General features: G+C 41.5%; 1 protein-coding gene across 1 annotated transcript in view; it reads left to right on the top strand.

The window, feature by feature from the left end:
* slc4a4a (solute carrier family 4 member 4a) overlaps positions 1–17,755 on the top strand; it is a 94,072-nt gene extending 76,317 nt beyond the window's left edge. Inside the window, exons 14-24 of the mRNA XM_079517186.1 lie at positions 2,281–2,351; positions 2,660–2,845; positions 3,583–3,696; positions 4,178–4,342; positions 5,054–5,232; positions 7,234–7,306; positions 8,050–8,118; positions 10,471–10,644; positions 13,104–13,268; positions 15,011–15,090; positions 17,143–17,755. Coding sequence (XP_079373312.1) covers positions 2,281–2,351; positions 2,660–2,845; positions 3,583–3,696; positions 4,178–4,342; positions 5,054–5,232; positions 7,234–7,306; positions 8,050–8,118; positions 10,471–10,644; positions 13,104–13,268; positions 15,011–15,090; positions 17,143–17,257 — 1,391 coding nt within the window. The 3' untranslated portion in view covers positions 17,258–17,755. The remainder of the gene's footprint in view (positions 1–2,280; positions 2,352–2,659; positions 2,846–3,582; positions 3,697–4,177; positions 4,343–5,053; positions 5,233–7,233; positions 7,307–8,049; positions 8,119–10,470; positions 10,645–13,103; positions 13,269–15,010; positions 15,091–17,142) is intronic.
* The last annotated feature ends 10,088 nt before the right edge of the window (positions 17,756–27,843 follow it).

Consider the following 27,843-nt stretch of genomic DNA (forward strand, 5'->3'; position numbering starts at 1 on the left):
TCTCTTAGCACACGCACGCACGCACGCACGCACGCACGCACGCACGCACGCACGCACGCACGCACGCACGCACGCACGCACGCACGCACACACACACACACACACACACACACACACACACACACACACACACACACACACACACACACACACACACACACACACACACACACACACACACGTAGTGAACTAGGGGAGAGGACAGCTGTCAACATGCCAGTGCAGAGTAAACTCTGAAAGGCTGCTGACCACTGAGCTGAGTCTTTAAATATTGAGTTTGTGAAAAAGTCATCAGTGGCCTCTTGTGGTGTGGGGACTGGGGAGCATCTGACACAACAAACCACCCTGCTAGTGAAACAGCAAAGTCAAAAGATCAGGCATGAACCCAGTCCTTGATATACTCTGGGTAGTAAATCAGATAATCAAGCTACATATACAATTATATCACAAACATTTCAGGTTTAAAAATGTATATTAAACTAAATGCTCTTAAAATCAAATCAAATCAAATTTCACACTGGAATAGCTTTCTTTGTACATTGGTACATATACAGTAAACTGAGTAAAGCAACATACATTTGTACATTTGTACAAGTTAAATTGATGGTTTCAAATATATATATTTTTCTAAATTCTTATCCCATGATTTTGTAAACCATTTTTTCACCCAATTTTTCACGCCAATTGCCTAAGCTGTAATACTGGGCGCTACTCTCCCTCTGGCAACCTGGGGAGAGCCACGAACTGAGCTCATGCTTCCTTCAATGCATGAGGAGTGAGTGAGGGAGTTTACCCGGTAGGACGTAGTGCGTGGAAGGAACGTTATTCCAACCAGTTCCTTTCCCCTCCACCAAGCACACCGGCTGACTGTAATGTAATGTTCTTAAATGTTGTTTGATGAAGAAGAATCAATAAACATATTATTGAACAATACTTCACTAGTCGGAATGAACACACCATTGAGATAGTTTAAGGGATTTTATTTAGACTAGCCATTGGTTAGACATGGGTTAAGGTTAGGTTTAGGTGTGCTGCCCCGTGGGAGGTTAGGTTTAGGGTGAGGGTTTGAGATAGGTTGTAGTTGTAGGACTAATGACTGGTCTAACCAATGACTAGTCTAAACCAATAACTGTCTAAACTAAGTACTGCACCCGTGTGGCGATTGTCTCGCGGCACGCATGGACTCGACGCCCCTGCAGGAACCTGTGGAAGGAGGGGGAGTGATGGGGAGAGAGCAGGAGAGAAAACGGGATGGAGTGGCAGGGAACGCGGCTGAGGTGGTGACAGGGGCGGATACGAAAAGCATAGAGGATTCTGGGTGGTTTTGGGCGGGTATAAATAAGGTTAGGTATATTGGTGTGGAGACTGGAGAGTGGTGTGAAAGGCAGGATCAGGGTGTGTTGTTCCTCCGCCTCCTGAACATCTGTTGTTCCAACTCCGTATAGCCTTCTGGAAGTTAACGGAATGGCAAATAACAGGGAAATCTCCAAACCTCAAAATATATTTTTTCTTCTTTCATTTACTTACATTTATACTGAAAGTCAATGGCGAGGCAAATAACTAATACACTCTGTACAAAGATGCTAACGCACACCAAAGTCCTTGTAGCGGTGCCGGCACACGGGAGAGAACTGCAGAGGAAATCTTGAAAAAACAAGAAGGTGGCCGCACACGCCAATAGCCAGAGTGCAAATATTTTATTAGGACATAGCAGGTAAGACACATTCCCTGATGAAGGCTTAACCGCCGAAACGTTGGATTCATTTGTCTTACCTGCTACGTCCTAATAAAATATTGGCACTCTGGCTATTGGCGTGTGCGGCCACCTTCTTGTTTTTTCAAGATTTCCTCTGCAAATAACTAATACACAGCATATTTGGTCAGCATGGCATCATAGCAATATGGAGGCCATAGCTGAATGAGTAAGGAGACCGTCTGAGAGCCAGAGGTGTCTCCAGTTTGCCCCCTGGCCCTGGTCTATGTGTCAAAGTGTCCCCAAGCAACACACTTAAATGGGTGCTGTAGTAAATGGCAATTGTTCCTAATAGTTAGGATGGGTTAAATCCAATGGACAAATTCCACGTATTTGCAAATCTACATGTGACCAAAACAAATACCCCAAAGGAGTGGGGACCGTTACATTATTCATATCAACATGATGACTGTACCACACGGAAGCCGTGCTATTATTAGAGTGTGTCTTGTTTCGTGTGTACTGTTGTCATAGGGTCGTACAGTGTGTGCTAAGAGCTGTTGTCTGTTGTGTGTTTTTTTTTACAGAGAACAGTACAGACGTCATTGGTGATCCTCTGGAAGGAACCTCGGTCTGGTTCTGGAACAACACTGATTTAGTAAGTCCTTCTATTGCTCCGTGGTTCTGTTGCAACATGTTCATGTCAAGGGCCCCACAATCGTATTTGGACCCCCCCCCCCCCCCCCTTCAGAATGTTCAAAAATAGTGAAAATAGCTGTTCTATTGCAACACGTTGTGAGCTTATGTAATTACATTTCTGGGGAGAGATACATTTCTATATTGGGTGAGAAGTTTGTGAAACGCTGTTCTAATACCAGTAAGGTCAAATAAAGACCTACCTCATTACTCTTCAGTGACCCCTATTGGCCCAATGCGTTATTGCTTGCTGCTTGTTTTTTGTTACAGCCGGAGAATGCCTCATGGTCATCTCTGACCAAGCATGAATGTGTGAAGTACGGAGGCGAGCTGGTGGGCCAGGCCTGTCACTTTGTCCCCGACATCGCCCTGATGTCCTTCATCCTGTTCTTCGGCACCTACACTACCTCCATGTGTCTGAAGAAGTTCAAGTTCAGCAGTTTCTTCCCCACCACTGTAAGGACAAATCTGTTTTCTTACTTGAATACTTTATTAACACGTTGCAAAAAACTACAGAGGCACAGTAGTTATACATTAAGGGCTATATCTTAACCCTTATCCCTAACTTATTTTGCCTTTTTTTTTTTTTTTTTTTTTTACTTTTAAAGTAGTTCAAATAGCTGATCTACAAGCTCACAACATGTAGATGTAGATCGGCTAGTTGAACTATTTTTTTTTAAAGATTTATTTAATGATAATGCAGACATCATCATTTAAAACAATGAATTACAGAATCATGATTTTGTCATGATGAAGACAAGACAAACTCAAAAAAAGAAAAAAGAAAACAGCAAAAACAAGCTGCAATCCAGGATTTATTTGAATGAATACATCTGCAGAGATTAGTCATCGATTGTAAACAGTAGTACTAGTTGCCTGAAGCTCATAAGCTCAAGCTTACAGTTGCAATTACCTCTCTTTGTTGGGACAGGATTTAAAAACAGTAGTACTAGTTGCCTGAAGCTCATAAGCTCAAGCTTACAGTTGCAATTACCTCTCTTTGTTGGGACAGGATTTAAAAACAGTAGTACTAGTTGCCTGAAGCTCATAAGCTCAAGCTTACCTCTCTTTGTTGGGACAGGATTTAAAATTTCTAAAATAAAATTATGTTTAGTACTGTATGATTTGTATTATGAATATTACATACACAAAATGTAACACATATAATTATGGGTTGGTCTTTTTTTTTCTAGGTGAGGAAGCTCATCAGTGACTTTGCCATTATCTTGGCCATTCTTATCTTCTGTGGTGTTGATATCCTCATAGGAGTGGACACCCCTAAACTCATTGTGCCAACTGAATTCAAGGTCAGTGTCTACACATTATTTGCTGTGGAATAATATTGATTCCATAATTATAACTTGTGTCTACATTAAAATGTTTCATGAACTGTAGACGAAAACTAATGCCCAAGGTTTTCTCTACTTGTTGAAAAGAAAGGAAAATGTGTTTGTGTGTGATTGGATGAACGGTACAAATACTTTTAGCTGTGTTATTTATTTTATTCAGCTGCACAGTACAATCCTCAGTGATCCATTTGTGAGTCTGAGCGAGTACAAATGTCCCTTGTGGTTCCATTTGGTTACAAGTTTAATTGACACAGTGGATTTTAGTATGCGCAAAAGACATGATGCATGTGATTTGATAACATCGACACCATGAAGGAAATATCATGTCTAGATGCACTTGTAGATACGTAATACTACTTTTTGGTAGTATAAATCAGCCCTTAATTCCTTCCATCTCGTTGATCCACTAACCATATCGATGTGTGTTCCACGCCTATAGCCGACAAGTCCTAACCGGGGCTGGTTCGTTCCCCCGTTTGGAGGAATTAACCCCTGGTGGGTTTACCTAGCGTCAGCTCTGCCTGCCTTGCTGGTCACCATCCTGCTCTTCATGGACCAACAGATTACCGCTGTGATCGTCAACAGAAAGGAACACAAACTGAGGGTGTGTGTTCTTCCACAACGCAACGTTCTAATGATTAATGTATGCTCCGTATGAGGGTTAGGGTTGGGTTTCCGGAACCGGAGGAATCGGAGGAACCGGTTTTATCACACTGTCAGAGCTGATATGTGGACTTCACGTCTGCTGTACAATTAATACTGCTGGTTCTCATGGACCACCATAACTCTACAAATGGTACAGGTCCATTTGGCTCCATTTGTAAACTCTCAGAGTTACAGACCTGTAAGGGTCCATTGTAACCCCTTATAGGAATCGTTAAGGATCGGACTGTTAAGAGGGAATCATTAAGGAACCGTAACCGTTAAAACCCTAAAGGATCCCAGCCCTAATGAGCGTACAAGAAGAGCTAGTTATGCGGGATCTCTACACAAGCTCCTTGATTACCTCGCATCGTATAGTTTAAAATGTACAGAATGCTTTTTAGATAGCATGTTTTTTAAGACAGATGTTAGGTTTGTTACCACTTAGGAATCAGTCTCTTTGAGGCCCTACCGGTTCTCTATTCACGTGCTTGTTTACCTTGTTTATTGACTAAAGTTCAATAAATGTTTGTATAAGTGGCTCTGCATAAGAGCGTCTTCTAAATTCCTAATTTTTAATTGCATTATTGTTTATGCAGTATTTTATATCCATGCCTGAGCAAGATGCACCCAAACCAACTGTCCACTTGTGTGTGTTTGTGGTGTGTTTCAGAAAGGGGCAGGATACCACCTGGACCTGTTCTGGGTGGCTATTCTGATGATAGTGTGCTCTTTCATGGGTCTGCCGTGGTACGTGGCCGCCACCGTCATCTCCATAGCTCACATCGACAGTCTGAAAATGGAGACGGAGACATCAGCCCCTGGAGAGCAGCCTAAATTCCTGGGTGTGAGGTAAGAGACAATAGCAGGAGACAATATACGGTACATGGGACTGAGCCAGGGGGAGTCACTAGCGTGACGCAGACGCAGGCATTTGGGACCCACGGCTGCCCACCCGTGCCGTCGGTAAAATACAATTATAAATACATACAGAGATGCAATGACAGTTGAGTTGACCAGAGTTGACCGGAGCCCGGTAGTGGCTGCTGCTAGCACACAAGTGCCCCGCCCCCCAACAGCTCTGGTGTGTAATAACGTGGTCAGAAGAGGCGAGGGTGCAGAGGGCGTACAGTAGCTCAGCGTCTGTTCACAATCGTGGCAGGTACGTTCACTACGTTCACAACTACTGCCCCTCTGTTTATAAACCAAAGCGCAGTTTGGGCTGTTTTCACCAGTGGCCATGCTTGCGCGCGGCGGGGGGAAACCATTCCGGGGTTCCTGTTTCCTGTGTTTTCCTGTGTCCTCCGCATAAAAGTCAGAAAAACCCCCAAATATTTTAAAAACAAAACAAAAAGAGTGTAATAATATACCTTATGAGTTAACACTGCAGTGTGGGCTTTCTGTCTATCCAGCCCTTGTCTTGGCTTCCCTCTCTCACATGGCTCTGTTTGTTTTGAGAGTGTTCCTCCTGCTGATAACCTGGCTTACATTTTAGGGTGAAATATAAAGGGAGGAAATTATTAGTCTATCCATCAGTCCCCATGTTGAATATGAGTTAAACTGACCCTGTCACCATCATAAGAGATTAGTAGCAGTAGCAGTCCAAGATCATAAGTAGAGACACATGCATAAGATCCTCTGCTCATGAAAAACTAATGAAAAGCTAAATTAAGTAATTTGAATTGAATAAGTTAACTCCATTAACCATGGCATCCCTATTTTGGGCTTAAAAAGAACAACAAAGAAAACTTTCTGAAATTGTGAAAATACAGTGGCAGATATGTTTGCTATTCCTCGTATGAATAAGTATGTAGGACTTTATTGGATTAAATGTATTACCGGTACTTGCATAATTAAATTAAAACACTAAATTACTGCAAGTTACTGCACATGCATACACTTGCAAAGACACTTTTAAAATATATTTTTGGTTTGTTTACGAGCCACCTGATGAGCCTCCTGATTGTTGCAGCTGTAAGCTGAACCAACAACCTCTCATGTTCTGCTGGAGGGAATGAGGACAGTATGGTGTAGATTCCCAACCTGTGGGCCAGGGCCCACTCACTGGTGGGTAGATTGCAAGTGGGCCCCCAAATAATATTGTCAAAACATGAATAGGATGATAATTCCATTGATCCAAGCGGAACACAATTGATTGATTAAAACTAATCATGCTCAAAATGCTCTCCAGATTATCAAGTGGGCCCTGTTTCAGAAAAGTTTGGAAACCCCTGGTGTACAGAGTCTGGAACAGCTGCAGTGCTTGTCTTCGCTTTGCCCGCATACTGGCTGAAGATCTGTAAATGTCACTGTAGCTTAATGAACCTTTGTCAAACATTAACATTTCCCCCAACATGTTCAACACAGGAATAGTTGCCCTCCAACATTACATACATTGGTAAGACACAGAGCAACACCAGGAGGCACGCTTGCTTGTGTCTTACTGTAGGCTGAGGCTCATTGAGAATTAACCAGCTATAACATAATACTGTATGAGCAGGTTTGTACTTGAGTTAAAGTACTGGGGTGGAATTGTGGGGCAATTGCATTTATAAATACACAAGTATTCAAAAGTACATTTCCTTTTTGATGACAATGTATTGCTGTATTGAAAAGAAAGAAAGTCGTGGGATAAAAATTATTTTAAAAAAAAAGAAAAGAAAGAAAATTATAATGATACATGATATGAAACATATTATGTTTTACTCCCGGGGGTACTGGTGATTTCCTAGAAATATAGTACTGTAAATGTACACCATTACTGCCAGTGTCACTGTCCACTAGGTGGAAAGGTTTGTCATTGACTGTTAAAGACGCATATATAATTTGTACTTTGTTTTTCTGTCGTTCTAGAGAGCAGAGGGTCACTGGGGTGGTGGTCTTCCTTCTGACAGGATTGTCTGTCTTCATGTCTCCTATTCTCAAGGTAAGGCTTGGGGGGAAATGGATGTGTTAAAGGAGCACTTCACCTATTTTCAACCTATATCATATAATTGGTCCTCCCTAATGCTCATTATAAGATTTCTGTCTACTCACTCTGCATCTCATTGGTGGGATAGCCTATGCATGAACATTTCATAAACCTGCCCTCTTCCTGGAAAATTAGCACACTGACATATAAGCTATTGCATTAAATATATCTTTTGTTAAGTTTGATGTTTCAAATCTTGTTTGAAACGACCAAATCTGCCTACCGATGATGTCACTGGTAGGCAGGTTTCTGAACTGTCCACAGCCTCCCTCTGAGACAGTGAATGAGTAGACATAAATGGGGCCATTAGTGAGAACCAATTACAGTAGAAAGTACAGTCCAAAAGAAAGTACGCACATCTCTAAAAAAAACTTTCAGGTGCTGAACAAGAAGATACGTCATACCTGACGAAGACCCAGTTGGGGTTGAAACGTTGTCATCCTTAACTAAATAAAATTGCATTGGGAGCTACTAAACAGTGTGCGGACATCTCCTCATCCAATTACAGTAGGCCTATCTGTAGGTAGCCTAAAATGGGTCAAGTGTTTAAATGTTTGGACGATATGTGACACTCGACTTACGCATTTTGAAAGTGAACGCATCTCTTATCATTTCAATAGATGCTTTTTAACTAAGTACATGTTATTGTAGCCCAAATATTACTGTGACAAATGCTGAGCCATTTCTTTGCCTTCCAGTTCATCCCTATGCCTGTGCTGTATGGAGTATTCCTCTACATGGGAGTGGCGTCTCTCAATGGAGTACAGGTAGAAGACTAATTGTTACCAACACAGATAGTCAACACAAAGGCAGTTCCGACAGCTTATTCAGTGGTTGTTTTTTTCTTTCCTTTTTACAATAGCGGGAAGAGGGAGGTCAAAATGATATTATATTCACACGGTGGCCATGTTGACATTTGCATTGTAAAGGCAGGGTGGCAACGGGGTGGCATTTCATTAAAGGGATATTATTTCACTTTCAACACCCCAGACAGTTTTTAAGTTGCTCGATTCAGTAGTTAGATATCCTAATACAGTACGTGAGGTGCCCGTGTTTTTCTTTCAATTACTTTTTTAATTTATTTTTAATAATTTTTTGGGATGTTTTTATGGATCTTTATTTTTTTCTAAAAATAATAAAATAATTAATTAAAAATAATTGAAAAAACACGGGCACTTTACGTATTAGAAGGACTATATCAGTCTCCAGAAAAAAGGATGGGTGTTTTCAATGAGTCTATCATGGTTAAAATGGAGTTTGAGTTACAATGGGTTTGTATCTTTTCTATCAATTATTTTGGGTTTCAACCATAGCTGACCTACTGTATCTAGTAGGCTATTGGATTATTTGCAAACCGACCACTAGGGGGCGAGCCCAACTTATTTATGATGGTTTTTGAAAACATTATGCCCATACCTAACACCATGCCAAAATTCTAAAACTAGTTACCAAGTGCATAATTGTTTTCACATATTAAATCCCAGTTTATAGGCCTTTTAAGCTCCCACTAGCAATCGTGGACCATCGTGGATGCCATCTTGAAAATTATGCCTTTCCAGAAGTAATTTGTTCCTTCATTTTTAGTATGTTATTTTGAATAATCTAAAACTAGTCACCAAGTGCACAAACTTAACGAAATCCCTCCCAGCTAGTGTCTGAGTATGCTAGTACGAGAAACGCTGACCACTAATATAAATATAATATAAATTACATATTAGAAGCTTCATCAGAACCAATTCAGTGCAGCTGTGAGCAGCTTGTCAGCCAGAGTGCAGGTGTCATCAAGTCAAACTGATTAGTGATAGCACTTGACCAAGGAACCGACACTGGCCATGGTGCTGAACGCTGTCCTCAGACTTCTGGCTTTAGTGGAAGTGCTCACCTGGTTAGACTCCATTATATTAACCACATAACTGTAGCGTCCCTATAGAGCACCGAAGTCTGACGTCAATATCGCTAGAAGGCGATAAGTCCACGGGTTTGTGTATTTATTTATTTGTATTTGTATTATAATCCCCATAGATCGCCTCATATAAAAACTGTGTTGAAAAATAAACTTCCCAGCGGTTTCACTCATATGGATATGAAGAATCAACTGACTGAGAGAAAACGCTAATGTTACTGCTGAAGAATTAGTTAAACTTTTGCTAGAAACAGACTGTATCAAATATCAGTGACTGACGATACAGAGACACCTCCCCGACAATATCGTTGAGACAGTTTTTTGGATCACAATTCTTAAGATGACCCAATGTTATTCTCCATAGAGGAAAACATCCGCAAAATCCTTGGAACCAGGGGATGAGCGAGTGACATCAGGACTTCGGCACTCTATTCGTTATAATAGGCATTCTGCGAAAGTTATTAAACGAATTGGTTTAATTATAGTAAAATATATTGATAATTTAATAAATTAATTGATTAATAATATAAGTGAAAAGAGGGATCTAAACATTCACAATGCATCTTTACGCGCTGTGACCTTGATATAAAAAACATGCATACATATATGATACATGCTTCTCGATTATTTGATTAATTGAAAAGGATTAATTGCTAAGAATATTATCGACAGCAACAACCCTAGAAATGAATGCTGCATGTTTTTGAATGATTCTCCCCTGCCTCTTTGTAAGTGGGAACTAAAAGAAGGCCTCTGAGGATTCAATGGTGCAAAAAGGTTTATTTTTTAGTGCTAGTGTCTGTTGCAGCCAAAGCTGAAGTGTGAAAACCATTTCCCTGTCTGGGGCTTACTTGTAAACCACGCTATAGACAGTATAGGACACCAGAGAAACCAGAGAGGTCTTAACACTACCCTCAAGTTCAACAGTTCAACTAAAGTTTTGACATCGTTTTTTTTTTAAAGAAATTAGGAATTTACTAGATTTTATACATTATACGTTTGATACGTTTTATTTAGTTTTAGTCTTTCAAGGTATTATGAGGAAAGCCTTGATTCATCAAAGCTGAAAGAAAAGCTGGTGGAAAAAATGCATGGCATCAGATATAGGATAATGATTTGCAATTCAATTTAATTTTAGTTAATTTTAGTTTGAGTTAGTCCATTGTTACTCCATTGTTTCATGCTTACTGTATGTGCTTTTCCCCTTTTCCTCTAGTTCATGGACCGCATCATGCTGATGATGATGCCTGCCAAGCATCAGCCAGACCTGGTGTATCTGCGTCACGTTCCCCTTAGGAAGGTCCACCTCTTCACCTTCATCCAGGTCTTATGCCTTGCTATGCTCTGGATCCTCAAGTCCACCGTGGCTGCCATTATATTCCCAGTCATGGTAAGGAACATCTATAGTAATTAATTATACATGTACACACACACACACACACACACACACACACACACACACACACACACACACACACACACACACACACACACACACACACACACACACACACACACACACACACACACACACACACACACACACACACACACGATAGCTGTTTTAACCACATTAACCCTGGTGTTCCTATTTTGGGCATCTCATTATATGTGTTCATTCAAGTATCTTTCAAATATGAAAATGAAATCAAATAAAACATTGTCATGGTACTAATTTAAAACAATGGGTTTGTAGATAGGCCATTTTCAATAATTCTCATATAAAGCATGAGAACCCGATAAACAGTAAGCCCCATTTCACAAGGAAAGACCAAGCATCAGACATAAGAACGGTTAGACGGTTTATTGAATAGACGTGGAGTATGGTCGTTTATGGGTACGTCGCATGCGAGCATGGGACGTACGGCATAAACAGCCATGGCATGGAAGACATGGGGGAAGCCAGCATGGTCGTCTAAGGTCACCAGGACTTAAATGGCTTAGATGGCCAGGGGCAGGGGATGCCATTAACGGTGCCGGTATGATCATCCAAGGCCCGTCACCTCACGCTAGCGTGAAGTGTGCGGCTTGGATGGTCGGGGCACGAATGACGTGTGGGGCGCCGGCGTGATCATCCAGGGCAGTGACGTACGCTCTGTTAATCATATTACACTTGTTAAACATTATCTTGTGTCCTCCGTGTGCTGATATGATACATGGACCAATGACGGTGGTAATAATCTTTTGCATATTTATGGGTCAGGGACAGGATAATTTATGGTCAGTATCATTTCAATACTACATTTGACACCATTGTAAACATTCTTGTCAATAGTCTGCTTTTGCAGTGGTCTAAAAATAGTAGGTTTTCTGTATCAATTTCCTAACTTGTGAGGTTCCTTTTTTCCTTGTGCTTCACCTTCCCAGTGAAGCCCAACAATCTTATTAATAAGGTGTCCTCTTTAGTTAATTATTTATTCTAATTTAACTCTGGCAAAATTGAAATTCTCATATAATTGGTCCATATAATTTGCATTCTCATATTGAGTCATCACTTGGTCCTTTATTCAGCACTGACAGGTCTGTTGCCAATATTGATTCCAGCCTAAACCTTTAGAGCTGCAATAACAAATGTGTTATTTTAATTTATTAAAAAGATTGAATTTATCCAGAATGCGACAGAAAAGCTTAATCTTTCTAATTCAATGTTAACATTTTCAAGAAGCTTTTAATATGTTTAAGAGTCGTTGCATGTAGGACAATAATTGTTGGAGGTGCTTCCTGACCTTCAGTGTTTTACAGGTAGGGGTATAACGATTTAATTGATATGATTATAAAACACTAATCTATAATCAACAATTTAAATAGTTATTGTCTCCACCAGGCCGAAGGCATGGGGAGAGAGTATGTTTTGCACTCCGTCCGTGTGTGTGTGTGTGTGCGTGTGTGCGTCCGTCCTTCCTTCCGTCCTTCCTTCCGTCCGTCTGTTACCAGCTAATCTCCGGCACCGTTAACCCGGTGCCAAACTTTGCACACACACTCCCTGGATGCCAACGATGAACCTCTGCCCCACATTTTCCAGAACGGCCTGTTATAGCGCCACCATGAGGCAGCTTTTCACATTTTTACCTGAAACTGCACCGATCTGCGTGAAACGTTGCATGCATACTCCCTAGAGGCCAAGGACAAACCGTTGACCTGCATTTTCCGCATCTGCCTTTTATAGCGCCACCAGGAGGCCGACTTTTGTAAAACACATTTTTTGATATTACTCCTCCAGATTCTGTCCAAAAATCTCACAAATCGTTACACACTATCTCTATGGTCATGTGCTCAAGTCGGATCTGTCCCATATTTCATATTCCATCCTAATTGGCTATAATTAGCTTTCACAGTTTGCAAGATTGCCCCGTTTTGAACAAAAGCCTCAAATCATGAACGCAGCATGCAATTTACGTGAAATCTTTCACACATTTTCTTACTAGGCTGAGGAATATATCCCACCCTTTTCACATTGGCCTGTTATAGCGCCACCAACAGGTTGATTTTTGCAAAACACATTTTTGGAACAAAATGCCTCAAAAACATGTTTATATTAATCCTAAACATTTTGCCAAACATCTCACACAGTCCTATCCTCCTGGTGGAGACCTGTGCCCAGAAGGGCACTTTTTCTAGTTAATCTCTATTTTGGTCATGCCGCTATCGGCAAAATGTTTTTTCGAAACTGTTAAAAAATAAATACAAAGAATACAAAAATAGTTAAATAGCAGATTTCACATTGTGGGGTGTTGTGAACTTGTAGAACTGCTATAGATCTGCTCTTGCACGATGAAGTAGGTATCAAATTTACGAAAAGAAAACCCCAAAAAGTGTAAAAAAGGTTTCTGTTCTGTTGTCTCTGTTCAGATCCTCGCTCTGGTGGCGGTGAGGAAGGCCATGGACTGGATGTTCTCCCAAAAGGAGCTGAGCTTTCTGGACGACGTCATCCCAGAGAAGGACAAGAAGAAGAAGGAGGACGATAAGCAGAAGAAGAACAAAAAGAGGGGAAGCATAGACAGCGACGTGGACGATGTAAGAACACCATATGATGTGAAACCTCTCATGCCATAATGTCTCATTCAGTGGTTCCTAACCTTTTCTCCTTGGTACCCCCAAACGTGCACACAAGCACACAGTGGAAACCATTTTGTGTCACTTTTCCAGTGAATGAAAAAAGGTTACCTAAAAATGCAAGTTATAAAATGTTGCACTGCCTCCAAACAGGACCCCATGATGTTGGGATCCATTGGTCTAATAATTGACCATAATTCACTCAAGTGTGATGTAAGAGAAACATGGCCGCTGTGTGAATTATGGTCAATAAGCACCTGTTGAACGTATACTATAAACCCTACTTGGATTTTACAGGTTGTTTGCGATGATGAGGATGGAATGATTGCATCTATTCTGATGATTTTGAGTGTACATTTGGTGTAAATACAGTTCTGCTAGGGTCTTTCTGTATGGAGTTTGCATCGCACAGGGCTGAGCAAATAACCCCAAATATATTGAAATTGATTTAGACCTCTAACCGGCAAAACCAAAACTGAAAATAGTTTGGATTTCTTATGTATGAATTGACAATTTATTGTATAATTGATGAAATCGATTAACCACTTGAGCCCTGCATTATACAGGGTTATACAATGGTGATGTGCAGAAAATAGCGAACCCCTAATATTTACAGTACAGACCCTGTCCGAGAACTGTGAGGCCAGTGTAAAAGAGGTGTATAAATGAAGGCACCTTGGAATGTGCCACTGGCTACACCCAGGTCCAGCACGTGTCGTGTACAGTACCGTACATCTCTGTTCTCTGCTGTCTTCCCCAACAGTCTGACTACCCTTACAATGAGAAAGCGGCCAGCATTAAAATCCCCATGGACATGATGGAGCAAGAGCCCTTCTTAGGTGATAAGGCGTCCGACAGTGAGTAGACGCGCGCCGCCGGCCTCTGCGCAATGGAGGAGCCACCTTCAAGCTCCTCCTCTTCCTCCCTTCCTGTTCTCGCTGGCCGTGTGGTGGCTCTGTTCCACCTCGATGGCCAGTGACTCTTTGACTCTTTCCTTCACCGCTTGCCTTTAACTGCATGATACTAACAGGGTTTATTTCTCCCCTCCTTCTCTCTCTTTCTCTCTCTCTCTCTTCTCTTTTTCCTTCCTTTTATATCAGGCCTACACTGTGTTCCTGACTCTGCATTTGAATGAATATTGTCGGTTCATCTCATTCATGATTTCTCTGATCCCTTTTGAAACCGTTTGATGTGTCACTAACATTCTTTCTCTGTTCACCGACCTGCAGTGTTGTGTTGTCGATAGCCTTTTTTTAATATATTTTCCCATTTTTTACAAGGGACTCTTCTTATTACAGTGTATCTGAGATATACACAAAATCCTGAGTTTTAATTTAACTCTGAGTTGAATTAACACAGGAATTTGCTGTGTATCTTCATACTGTGTTTAGTTCATTAATAATATCTCTTTCTCTGGCTAACTACTACTCTGCTGCTACGAGGTGGCTACCAGATTTTGTAGAAATTAATAATAATAAGGATATTTCTAACTCTGTTAGGCACAGGCAGCTATTATAGAAAAGAGAAGTGTAGATAGAGTACAGTACAGTGTGGATATAGTGGTTAAAATGATTGTGATGCTGCATTAATACATTTCGCTGGGGACCCCCTGGAACCCCCCAAGGACACCTGGCTGGGGGTCCGTGGACCCCACTTTGAGAAGCACTGATGCATGGAAGTCACATTTGTCATTCTATCCACAGGAGAGAAGCCCCTATCCTTCCTCGACAGACACACATCGTGCTGAGCAGCTCCACTACTACCAGGATCACTGCTTGTCCAGGTGAGACCTGCATAGTGTGTTGGACCTGGGGACTAGTGTGTTGGACCTGTGGACTAGTGTGTTGGACCTGGGGACTAGTGTGTTGGACCTGGGGACTAGTGTGTTGGACCTGGGGACTATATTGGACCTGGGGACTAGTGTGTTGGACCTGGGGACTAGTGTGTTGGACCTGGGGACTAGTGTGTTGGACCTGGGGACTAGTGTATTGGACCTGGGGACTAGTGTGTTGGACCTGTGGACTAGTGTGTTGGACCTGGGGACTAGTGTGTTGGACCTGGGGACTAGTGTGTTGGACCTGGGGACTAGTGTGTTGGACCTGGGGACTATATTGGACCTGGGGACTAGTGTGTTGTACCTGGGGACTAGTGTGTTGGACCTGGGGACTAGTGTGTTGGACCTGGGGACTAGTGTATTGGACCTGGGGACAGGCCACCCTATTGCTCAAGCATGTTTTTAAACTTTGTTTTGGCCATACACACTCACTTCATGTGCATTTAGACCACATGTCGTCACTCTCGGGCAGAAAACGTTTTGTGACGCGCCGCATCATGACACGTCATGAGGTGGTAGATCTGCTATTTTTGCTACTAATTTGAAACTTTTTGAACGTTACATTGAAAGTGGTTAAGTCTGTCTGTGGCTTTTATAAATATTGAACCAATGGAAAGTATGAATAAGAGCTTGTGACACACAGCTTATTTTTCCATTGAAATGAACAGTTTTGTACATACAAGGTTGTTAATGTATTATACCGGTAGTTATTAATAATAATTAAGTTCCAGGAGTAAATGCTTTTGTCTATGCATGCATACGAACATAAGTGTAGGGGTGTATATGGCATGACATCTTAAAATAATATACTTAGCTAAGATTAAGAGCTCAGATTACATCCTGATATTACCGTATATTCAGTATGGACTTCACATAGCGTGTCAAAGTGATTTTTACGGATATATTTAGATTGTATTTATCCTATAATCTCACAACTTGATCTCCTGGCAGTGTAGAAACATAAGTATGTTTATTGCATTCAGACAAAAGGAACTAAACATAAAACATCTTGTACTCATCATCCATGGTCTCTTATATAGCTAAAGTTTAAGGCTGATTATTTTCCTATCAGAACGTTGTTGATTAATCAAATTATCTAAAACATTTCCAAACATTTTCAGAAATAGCCGATCTGCAAGGTCACAGCTCATCACATGACACGTTGTGAGCTTGTAGCTAAGCCCTTCATTTCTTCTTATTCTTTTCTGAATACAGGGTTAAACAGATGATCTGAATAGTCATCCATTCTCTAAATAATAATAGTGAAATTAAACTGTTCATCATTTTGCTGGGGACCGCCTAGAACACCCTGTAACCTTTTCTTACACTTGGAGAACGTCTGTTCTAGTGTTCTGACAGTGTTGTAGAACCATGCAAGTTTTCAGCACCCTCTGGTGGACAGAGCGACATGCAGTACATAGGCCTACTGTACACCTGGGGTCGACAACCACCTCTTATTGATGTACTTGGTCGGTGTTTCCCAAACAAGAAGCCTGTTTTTAAGGATTGCGAACAAATATACCTTTCTTCAACGTTTCCTACAATAATGCTGCATTCACATGGGATCAGGCAAGCGGTAGACAGCAAACCAGAAGTCATTTTAGTGGACGAGAGCAGGACGGTAAACGGAACAGGACGGCACATCAGCCCGGCAGCCAGAACCCACGACGGTAACGGCAGACGGCATTCAAATCTTTTTACCGTTCCGTGCCATCCAACAGGTTTTGCCGTTTGCCGTCTACCGCTTGCCTGATTCCATGTGAATGCACCATAAGCCTGATCGATAAGGTGCTCCTAACGAGCAGTCCCTAGCAGAGACAGATTAAGACTCAAGGAGGGGACTCAAGGCGGACTGATGCATATCAACCTGGGGGTCCTTGAAATTGAAACGTTTGAGAATCACTAGTATAATGATCATGAATGGTCACCATTTAAAGCCAACTCTAACATCCTGTGTTTGACTGCAATATGTGGTAACAATATTTCTCCTTTGTTTTCCAGCCCTGAGCTGAGTCCATTGAAATCTGTGCCTCAGATTAGAATAGACATGGACCCCGACAGTAATGATGACCACAGGTTCCTCTGGAAGGGCAGAGGGTCCGAGACCTCTCTGTAGTGAAGCCCCCTGACCCCCCCACGCACGCACGCACACACGCACGCACGCACGCACACACGCACACACACACACACACACACACACACACACGTACATGTACATGTACACACACATACATGTACATGTACACACACACATATACTGCCTCCTCCCTGCCTGGCAGATTGTGAACCACATAACAAGAGTTTCTTCATTTCTTCCATGATCACAAAGACATTGTTCTGAACTAGTGTCAACAAAGAGTAAATAGTGATTGAAAGGACAGGTATAAAGGAATAATAATAATGAAGAGATTTTTTTTTTCCAATAAAGGAAGCCTGCTTTTTTCCTCTCTTCCTCACCATCTACGTTATCTTGCTTACTTAAACACTGGATATAGGATCCTTACTGCTGTTCTATGCAATGTCTCCCACATATCACAGATTGATAGAAAATGCTGCAGCCATCTCTGACCATGCATGTGTAACACCCGGGATTCGAACCCGGGTCTCCTATGGATTCCCCTCCCTGGTATAATATATACAGTGTGTGTGTATATACATATATATATATATATATATATATATATACATACACACACACACACAGTATGTCACAGTATTATTAGAAAACCAGTCAGATTGAAAAAGGTGCACTCGTTTTCACCGACGGAGGTGCGCCGTCTGAAGGCGACTTGAGCCGCGAGATGCACCTCCGAGCGAGCTTAGTCGAGTGAGTCGATGTTTCGAGCCTTGTGAAGTCACCTTCAACCGACTTAGCGTCGTCCGAGTTATATCCCGATAGGTCCCCCCCTAGTCCCAGTACCTCAGAGACGGGGGGGCTGCTGCCACACCCCGCCTCGCCCCGCAGGAGGTGAACTCGAAGAAAACGAGCACTCCTTTTTTAAATCTGACTGGTTTTCCAATCATACTTTAACTGCATACAGAGTATAGAATACTCTGTTTGAATTTTTATATAAGATTTTATTATTGTAATTAATTACATTTTCCTGTAGCAGGAAAGTAATAATTTTTGTAGGTCTACCTCTTGTTCTAGATTAAAGGCTTATATGAAAAATAAAGAAATGCTACATGTTGATTTTTGATGCAGCATGAGGTTTTTGATATCGCTACTACTGCCTGTCCTTTACTTTTCAAGTACTTTTATTTCAGGACATTTGTTGTATTACTAAAGAGATAGAAATGTACAAAATAGTGTATCTATTAATGTTGCTAGTTAATTAACAGTTAATTAACACAGCATGTTGTCTGGTTGGGAGGTCATTATCTTTTTTCATTTTGTTTTTAAAATTGAAACAATGTATATTCTTTGTGAATCTTTCTTTAAGTTTCTAAAGCTTTTATTACTTGTTAAACTAAAATCATACACGGCAATGTTTTTTTGTGTGTGTTTTTTTTGCATATTTTTTTGGTTATCCTTTGTTCTTGTTGTGTGTTTGTTTGATGAATAGAATACAGTCCTATTACGTAACCGTCCCATGGTCTTCAGCCAAACTTCACAATACTAGGAATCAGGGTTGGATTCGCTGGAGTGATGGGGTTCCATGCCACTGGAGGGATGGGGTTCCATGCCACTGGGGGGATGGGGTTCCATGCCACTGGGGGGATGGGGTTCCATGCCACTGGGGGGATGGGGTTCCATGCCACTGGAGGGATGGGGTTCCATGCCACTGGAGGGATGGGGTTCCATGCCACTGGGGGGATGGGGTTCCATGCCACTGGGGGGATGGGGTTCCATGCCACTGGAGGGATGGGGTTCCATGCCACTGGAGGGATGGGGTTCCATGCCACTGGAGGGATGGGGTTCCATGCCACTGTGTTTGATATGCCCCCCTCTGGTCCGTTTTTATGGCCGGTGTGGACATTATGTTTTATCCTTGCTTCTAGTCCCACTAAATACATGCATTTCATTGTGGTTAATGTAGACTGTCTGATACGTTAGACATTTATGTTTGATAATATCACAATAATGAAATACTTCATTACACTAACTCTGATGTCCCCATTTTGGAAAACCTTGTCAAACTTTGTCCAAATCAATAATGCAAAAAGAGTGAAAATAGAAAAGGCCCTGCCTCTGTTTTTTATGTATTTACTGTATATATTCTTCTTCTTGTTTTTGTTTTACAAAATTGAACCCTGCTAGGAATGCATATGTATCATGTAAATTGCTTGTGCTGCACAAAATGATTTACCTAAGTGGCTTATAAGAGAATTCTAGACTGAATTCCATGTGAATCTGACAAAAGGTTAGGAATAATATCAAATCCATGTCAGATTCTTTGAATCGGACAGTGTCACTATTTCAGGCAAGTCAGCAATCCTTAATCCTTGTGTCACAGTTATGATATGGAATGCTGTTGGGAATTGCTGAATGTGACAATGTGCATCACCTGTCCTCTTCTGTTATGTTTTTTTTCTTCCATAATGTGCTCCTCCAGATTTGCTTATGTTTTTACTTCACAGTAAAAAATCCACATAATAAGTGTTAATTTATGTATTTGTAACTCACAAATGGAACCAAATGGACTCTCATGCGTCCTTTTGGTTCCGTGTGTGCACTCAGAGTTAAATGAACACTGCATTGTACTGTGTACTGTTAACTTGCATGTCCCACTGTGGCCTATCCACAACCACGCGAAAGAGTTCGACCCCCATTGCTGTCCACATTCATTTCACCTCAAGATGTACAGTTGTGGTTGCAAGTGTTTTGGAATGGTCTGTATTGCAAATTGAGGAAATGGCTCTCGTGCTTTGGCTATGTGTTTGGTGTCGTGACAACCTTCCTCCTAAAAGCCACACAAATGCACTTTCACACTTGGATATGGTCACTGTCGGGCAGAAACCTTGTATCTCCATATTTGTCATCTTGTTTTTTGTTTTCATGAATCAATGTTGTATTTTATACTTGGTTGTGTATTTTTTTTACGACACACACACACACACACACACACACACACACACACACACACAAGTGTACATATAAACATTTACCAGTAGTGACTGTATAAATACATGCTGTATTGTATTCACATACTCACCTAGAACAACCTTCACATATCTATATATCATTGTACAGTTTAAATAAACATATTCACAAAGAAAATACACAAATACAGTCTGTGGCTTTTATAAATATATAATAACCAAACTTTAAATCCATTGACTCACAGGCTATTTATTTTTCCCCCCCTTTTTTCTCTCCTTTTTCGTCTTTTTCCTTTTGGACATAACAAGGTTTCCGCCCAACAACGATGATATAAAAGATTAATTTATTTATAGATTTTTGTGTAACATGCCTTCTTCTTTCAGGGGTGTGGCCAAACACATTTGAATGTGTACACTTTGCTCAGCACCACTAAGAACTCTCTGTATGATCTTCAGACCACATTCACACAGCAGCCAATGGGCTCTATGCACACAGAATAACTTCCTACTTCCGGGCTGCTTCCCTACTTCCTTCACAGGTGTTACCCTTAGAGTATATTCTAAGGTGTTACCGATGATATTAATTAAGAGTCTGTTCTATTTAGTGTGCAGTGGTTCTCAGACTTTTACATTTATTTAAAATTTCAAGGACCCCCATAACTCTGAGATTGTACACATTGTACACTTATACGGGGACATTTGGAACCCACTCAAGGACACTTTGAGACCCACTGGTCACTGGTGTAGCAGTGTTTCGAGTGAGCCAACAGCAGAACGCTGCTCTGTTTGACCAGATTGGAACAGAGCCTTCATTAGTATCAACGGTAACACCTGTGAAGGAAGTAGGGAAGAGGCCCAAGTTCTTTCCAAAATGGTGTGGGTGTGTGCATACAGTAGCAGCCCATTTGCTCTTAATTCATATAGGGCTGAAACTGTTGATAATTATCGTAGCTATTCTATTGATTTCTTCGATTAATTGAATAATCAAAAAGTGTGTTTGTATATAAAAACAATATATCAACTAATCGATTAACCACTTAAGCAAATTGTTAACACACTTGCAAAAATATTACCGCTATTTCAATTATTTTTGTGTCCAAAGTAAGGATAGATTATAAATAGATTATTTTATTAAATTATCGGTTATCAGTTCTTTTTTTTATAATCGATTAAATCAAATAGTAAATAAATGTTGCACCCCTAGTATGAAGTGAGAGCAAAATGAATGCTGTATACAATTTGCCCCCTTCTTTCACCTGTAAATCATGTACATAGTTGCATGTTGGAACACACCAAAATGCAAGACGTTCCTTTCACCATCATGATCATTGTGATTATTATTGTTCGTTGTTTTTTTGTTTTTCAGATATCTGGGGGTCAGATATCAAAACATCAGCATAAAAGATGTAATTTATACTCTTATGAACATCAATGTTTTAGCCACAAACAGAAAAGTGTGACTTATGTCTGGGATATATTTTCTGGAAGTTGCAAGTTCCAAGTGAATTGCATAAGCATGTTGGACAAAATTATATAACATAAAATATGAGAAACTAAAGGTTAATATTAGTATATGAAATAATTATACCATTTGAATTAACTTTTTGTGACTTTATAGAACAGGTGAAATGGTTTATTTTAGAATTTATATTTTTCAAATGAAATGTATATTGAAAATAAACAGAAATATCAAACACATGGCGTCCTAATTTGTATACAGTGTCCCTGGAAGTTTGTAAAATCGTGGGAAAGGATTTGTGACTAAGGCAAGAACAGTCAGTCAGTTGTCGACCAGATAGAGAATACAAGCATTAATGGACATGGATTTCATAATGTAAAAATATTTATATAAAATATAGTTTTAAGTAGCCTACATTGATCCAAGCTGGAACACAATCTATACTAAACATGCCCATGACCTCTTGACGTGTTAAGTGGTCAGATGAGTGGGGCCGCGAACGCCTTCAAGTTGTTCAAGTGGGCCCTGATCCATGAAGGGTTAACTTGAAAACCACTGATCTAGACCAGGCTACTTAAAGGACTTATTAGATTTTTAGCTCAGTGTTGAAGCTGAAATCTGCTAAAGCTACAGAAGTAATTGATTATGTTACGGAACGTAAGGACCATTTCATAACTCCCGGCCAAAAAGCTTGTACTGTGGGAACCAACACACGGGCATTGATCGAGAGGACGTCCCACACCTACCTATGTGGACGTACTAAAGAAAGATGCTGGTGCAGAAAGCACAAATGAGCTGGCCAGATGTATGGAGAACCAAGATGACTGGAGACGCCGATGGAGGGCTTGTCTGAGGACGACGTAGAGAGAGAGGGCATAGAGGGCAGAGCTGTATTTACAATTTTGAATGTCAGTCCCATTTTCAACTGCTTGACTCTGTCCAAAATGTGTTGCATATAGGTGGTTCATGGGCCCTATGCCTAGAAGGAGTCGGATTAGTTTGTTCTGGTAGATTTGAAGCTTCGTCAAATAATGGCTGAATAAGTCCTGAGAGCTCTCTTGTTAACAAAGGAGGAGATTCTCCCCCAAGAATCTTCAGATCCATGGACAGAAACTCAAAGATGAGGTAGAAACAGGATTCCTGCATCAGAACATGCAGCAGTCTGGAATGGATGCCACACCGACACCTTTAAATGGTTGTATATACACACAAAGCATCAAATGTTAGGTCAAATGGTGGAGACTGCCCTAAAATAGGCTACTACTAAGAACAGATTCTGCCCTTGAGCAACATGTCAGAGAAAAGCACTTCGAAACATAAAATAAGCATGATGTGTCCCTCATAAACAACAAAATACATTACAGCTACCTTTATTTTTTTTATTTCTCAAGGTGTTATATGCTCATGTGTAGTCTAGTGGTGTATGTAGGTATGTCTAGAAAAAACCAATAAAACCAATTTAATAATAATAATCATTATTAGCAGTGTTACGACCCCGGGTCTATATGTGTATGGGAGGTTGGAATATCAATATTCCTTACTCCAATATAACCTTCTTTTCCCTGGTATGTGGTGGCTTGATGAGAGAGTGATGTGTGCCAGGTGTGTCTGTGGAGGTGGGCAGAGAGTGAGAGAGTTAAGTGACTGCTTTGGAAAGTAGGTGGCGACTTGGAGCCTGGAGGCGGTGATTGGTCTTCGGCGGGTGGTGGAGGAGGATAAAAGGCCACCTCTGTTCAGTGCCAGGCGTCCTCGCTTCACTCTCATGTGGACTACCAGCAAATGCACTACTCACCCTGTGCTCTATAATGTATTCCTCTAGTGCCACTGTGTATCACCTAATGATAAGATAACAATCACAATGATCTAACCAGTCGGGTATTGCTAAGGGTGGGCGGGGGGTCTTTATTTTGGGGCCCCGTTTTCTGATGTTTTGTTGAGTAGGAGTTAGGGTAGTGATTGTATTTTCCTTTGTTGATTCCGGACAGTTTAGTTAGGGTTAGAATAGTTAGTGTTGGGTTTATGTTGTTTTGCTGCTCAGATTCCCCCCTTCCTAAAGATGAAATAAAACCCGTGGAAAGACTGTGCTCCTGTTTGCTGGTGGTTCATTCGAGAGGTTTTAAGAGGGGTCCATCGCATTCATGTTGCAGTCCAGTTCCCCTAGGCTGTGGCTGTAACAGGAATTGGGGGCTCGTCTACTGCCATCTTGTGGTTCGTGTCGGCGGTGCAGGTGATGTATAGGCCGTGCGTGTGTTTGTTTCTCATCGCTTGGTTACCTGCTTTTTTATTTTTCATGATGGAGGGTAGGGCAAGTGAATTTGTGAAAAGTCCCTCATGGCAAAAGGTAGAACAACTGCGAAAATGTGACCTGGTTGAGGTGGCAAAGCATTATGGCTGGAGTGTGTCTGTAAGTGAAAAGAAAGCAGACATAAAGCAGCATCTCATAACCAAGCTGGGGGAGAAGGGGGTGCTGCCCGTATCGGGTGGGGGTGCGGAGGATGTGGAGAATAAGGAGCAAGAGCCTCCTACACCAATAAAAGATCCGGTATTGCCCGGTATTACCCCGTTAGGCACATCTATGGTTAGGCATGTCGGCTGCGGAGCTTGAACTGGTGCTCCGTATTAAAGAGATGGAAGTGAAAAGCAAGGAGTTGGAGAAAGAGACGCTACTTCTGAAAGTGCGTGCGTTAGAACTTGAGTCAGCATCAACATCCACCCTTGCCCAGGGAGCGACCTCCTCCCCTCAACATAGCTTGAATATTAGCAGACACGTTGCACTGGTCTCACCGTTTCGAGAAGCGGAGGTAGACGCGTATTTCAGTGCGTTTGAAAGAGTTGCAAGTGCTTTGCGCTGGTCACGAGAGGTATGGGCTATTTTGGTCCAAAGTAAATTTGTAGGAAAAGCACAGGAAGTGTGTAACAGCCTGTCGTTGGAGCAGGGCTTAGACTATGAAATAGTGAAGGAAACTGTGCTTCGCGCCTATCAGCTCATCCCTGAAGCATATTAGTCCAGTAATAATGTAATTTGACCTCTAACTAATTGCAAAAAAAACAAACTCAACTGATTTTGCATCTTCAATATATCCTGAATAACAGAAAGAAAGTTGCCTGGAATTGTCTGAGGGGAAAGTGTTGAAAATGGCCTGTACAGTATGGCCACCATTGACATCCTATTATAAGGCAATATTTTCTAAATTTCCTTATGCTTTAAGTAGCATGTGACATATCAAACTAGGTTGTTGTCATGATGCTGAAGCCATTCCAAGCATTAGTTTTGCATAAAAACACTCATTGGGCTAAATTTGGCCATAGCAACTTGCCAAAATGTAATGAGGTCAGCACTTTTGGGCAAGTTGCTATGGCCAGATTTAGCCCAATGAGTGTTTTTATGCAAAACTAATGCTTGGAATGGATTCAGCATCATGAAAACCCCCTAGTTTGACATGTCACATGCTACTTAAAGCATAGGACATTTAGAAAATATTACCTTATAATAGGATGTCAATGGTGGCCACACTGTACAGGCTATTTTCAACACTTTCCCCTCAGACAATTCCAGGCAACTTTTTTTTCTGTTATTCAGGATATATTGAAGATGCAAAATCAGCTGAGTTCGTTTTTTTTTGCAATTAGTTAGAGGTTGATCCTGTATTTTCCATAGATTTCCTGTACTATATAGGTTGAAGTTTAGGGAAAGTAGAAAAGCTGGTGCCCAGTCGCATGTGGAATTTGCACATGTAAAACGCATTAGTGGCAGCGGTGGCCGAACGGATAGCGGAGCGGTCTTGATACCGGAAGGTCGCCAGTTCGAATCAGTGGTCCGACACGTTCAAATTACCACCGCTGAAGTGCCCTTGAACAAGGCATTGAACCACTACTATGAAATGTGTTCTATGAGCAGGGCCTGGCTGGAAACAAGTTCTTGAGCTTAGCCCAGATACCCTGGGTAAATATAGTAATCATTTCATTTCATTTCATTCACATTGTTTAATAAGTAGTGTAATGCCACGGAGACAAAATCGTTTGAGGCTGCAAAGGCACTTCTTTGTAGCACTCCAGTCCTTGCATCCCCTGATTTTGAGAGAGCTTTTAAACTAGAAGTGGATGCTAGTGGTCTGGGCGCGGGGGCTGTGTTGCTGCAGGAGGATGCTGGAGGCGTTGACCACCCTGTGTGTTTTTTTTCTAAGAAATTCGATAAGCACCAAGTTAATTATAGTACTATTGAGAAGGAAGCGTTGGCATTGGTTATGGCTCTGCGACATTTTGAGGTATATGTCGGTTCTGCGTCAGTGCCAGTACATGTGTACACGGATCATAACCCGCTAGTATTTCTGGCACAGATGCGTAACCACAACCAGCGCCTGATGCGCTGGTCTTTGGAGTTGCAGGATTTTAATATCGAGATCCATCATAAAAAAGGGGTGGAAAATGTGATGGCTGATGCACTTTCGAGGTGTTATGATGTGTAGATTGTAAAGGATTGGGCCTTTCTGTTGGGGCAGAAATGCTCAGTCTTGAGGGGGGAGGTGTTACGACCCCGGGTCTATATGTGTATGGGAGGTTGGAATATCAATATTCCTTACTCCAATATAACCTTCTTTTCCCTGGTATGTGGTGGCTTGATGAGAGAGTGATGTGTGCCAGGTGTGTCTGTGGAGGTGGGCAGAGAGTGAGAGAGTTAAGTGACTGCTTTGGAAAGTAGGTGGCGACTTGGAGCCTGGAGGCGGTGATTGGTCTTCGGCGGGTGGTGGAGGAGGATAAAAGGCCACCTCTGTTCAGTTAGCCTGGTTAATAAACCAGACCGAATCAGCCGTTGGCAATTTTTTTTTGCCTACCAGCGGATTACGGTCTGGCGAGGCTCAGTAGCACGCCTCTTTCCTACAACCGCGAACAGGTCGGACCAATCGGGACACGGTATGCAATATGGGCGGGCTTTGGTACAGTGACGTTCAATGCTTGAGACCTTTGACTGACAGTAGCTCTGACCAATTGCGTCAAAGATAAAATGTTTGAACCCGCCCCCCGGGAAATGAAATCCAAGTGGAGCCAGCCCAGACTAATATACCGCGACAGTGTTGTGTGATATTAGTCTGGCTTATTAGCCAGGCTACTGTTCAGTGCCAGGCGTCCTCTCTTCACTCTCATGTGGACTACCAGCAAATGCACTACTCACCCTGTGCTCTATAATGTATTCCTCTAGTGCCACTGTGTATCACCTAATGATAAGATAACAATCACAATGATCTAACCAGTCGGGTATTGCTAAGAGTGGGGGGGGGGGGTCTTTATTTTGGGGCCCCGTTTTCTGATGTTTTGTTGAGTAGGAGTTAGGGTAGTGATTTGTATTTGATTGTATTGTGATTGTATTTTCCTTTGTTGATTCCGGACAGTTTAGTTGGGGTTAGAATAGTTAGTGTTGGGTTTATGTTGTTTTGCTGCTCAGATTCCCCCCTTCCTAAAGATGAAATAAAACCTGTGGAAAGACTGTGCTCCTGTTTGCTGGTGGTTCATTCGAGAGGTTTTAAGAGGGGTCCATCGCATTCATGTTGCAGTCCAGTTCCCCTAGGCTGTGGCTGTAACAGCAGTTTCAATTCTAAATAAGTCTAAATGACCGTGTAAATGTGTTGCTAGGGACAGTTGAGAATCAAAATAAACAGTAAACATCCAAAACAGTTACCCTCTCCGATCTTCTCTATCTTCAGATAGTCTTCCATTGTTCCTTGGGACGAAAAATAAACGTGTTTGACATTTCAAAACACACACGTCTCTCCAACAATAAACGGATATACAAAGATGACAAAGAAAGATGTTATTGCATACATTATGGCACCAACTCACCCAGTTGGATGGTAATGCCTACCTCTGTAACCTCTGTAAAAGGATTACAGGCTCATTAAGATGTCAGGCCGGTCCCTCGTCTGTACACCTGACTCCAGGACAGCTTCTTTCCTCAATCTGTATCACTCCTCAACGAGGCAGTCTACAACGCCCTACCCCTTTGTTTCTCCCTTATTATGCTCTTTATGACAAATATTTGTGAAAATTTGGAATTGGAAATAATGACAATAGTACAGCAACATTAGTGAAACTCAATGGAGTGTTTCTGAAAGGAGGAAAATGGTGATGGCCATGAGGCATTTTCACATTTCAACTGCAATTGAAAGAACCGTTTTGTTCCCATTGTGGATTATATTTTTCACTTT

This window comes from Electrona antarctica (genome assembly GCF_951216825.1).
Source record: "Electrona antarctica genome assembly, chromosome: 12".
Classification (NCBI taxonomy): Eukaryota; Metazoa; Chordata; class Actinopteri; order Myctophiformes; family Myctophidae; genus Electrona; species Electrona antarctica.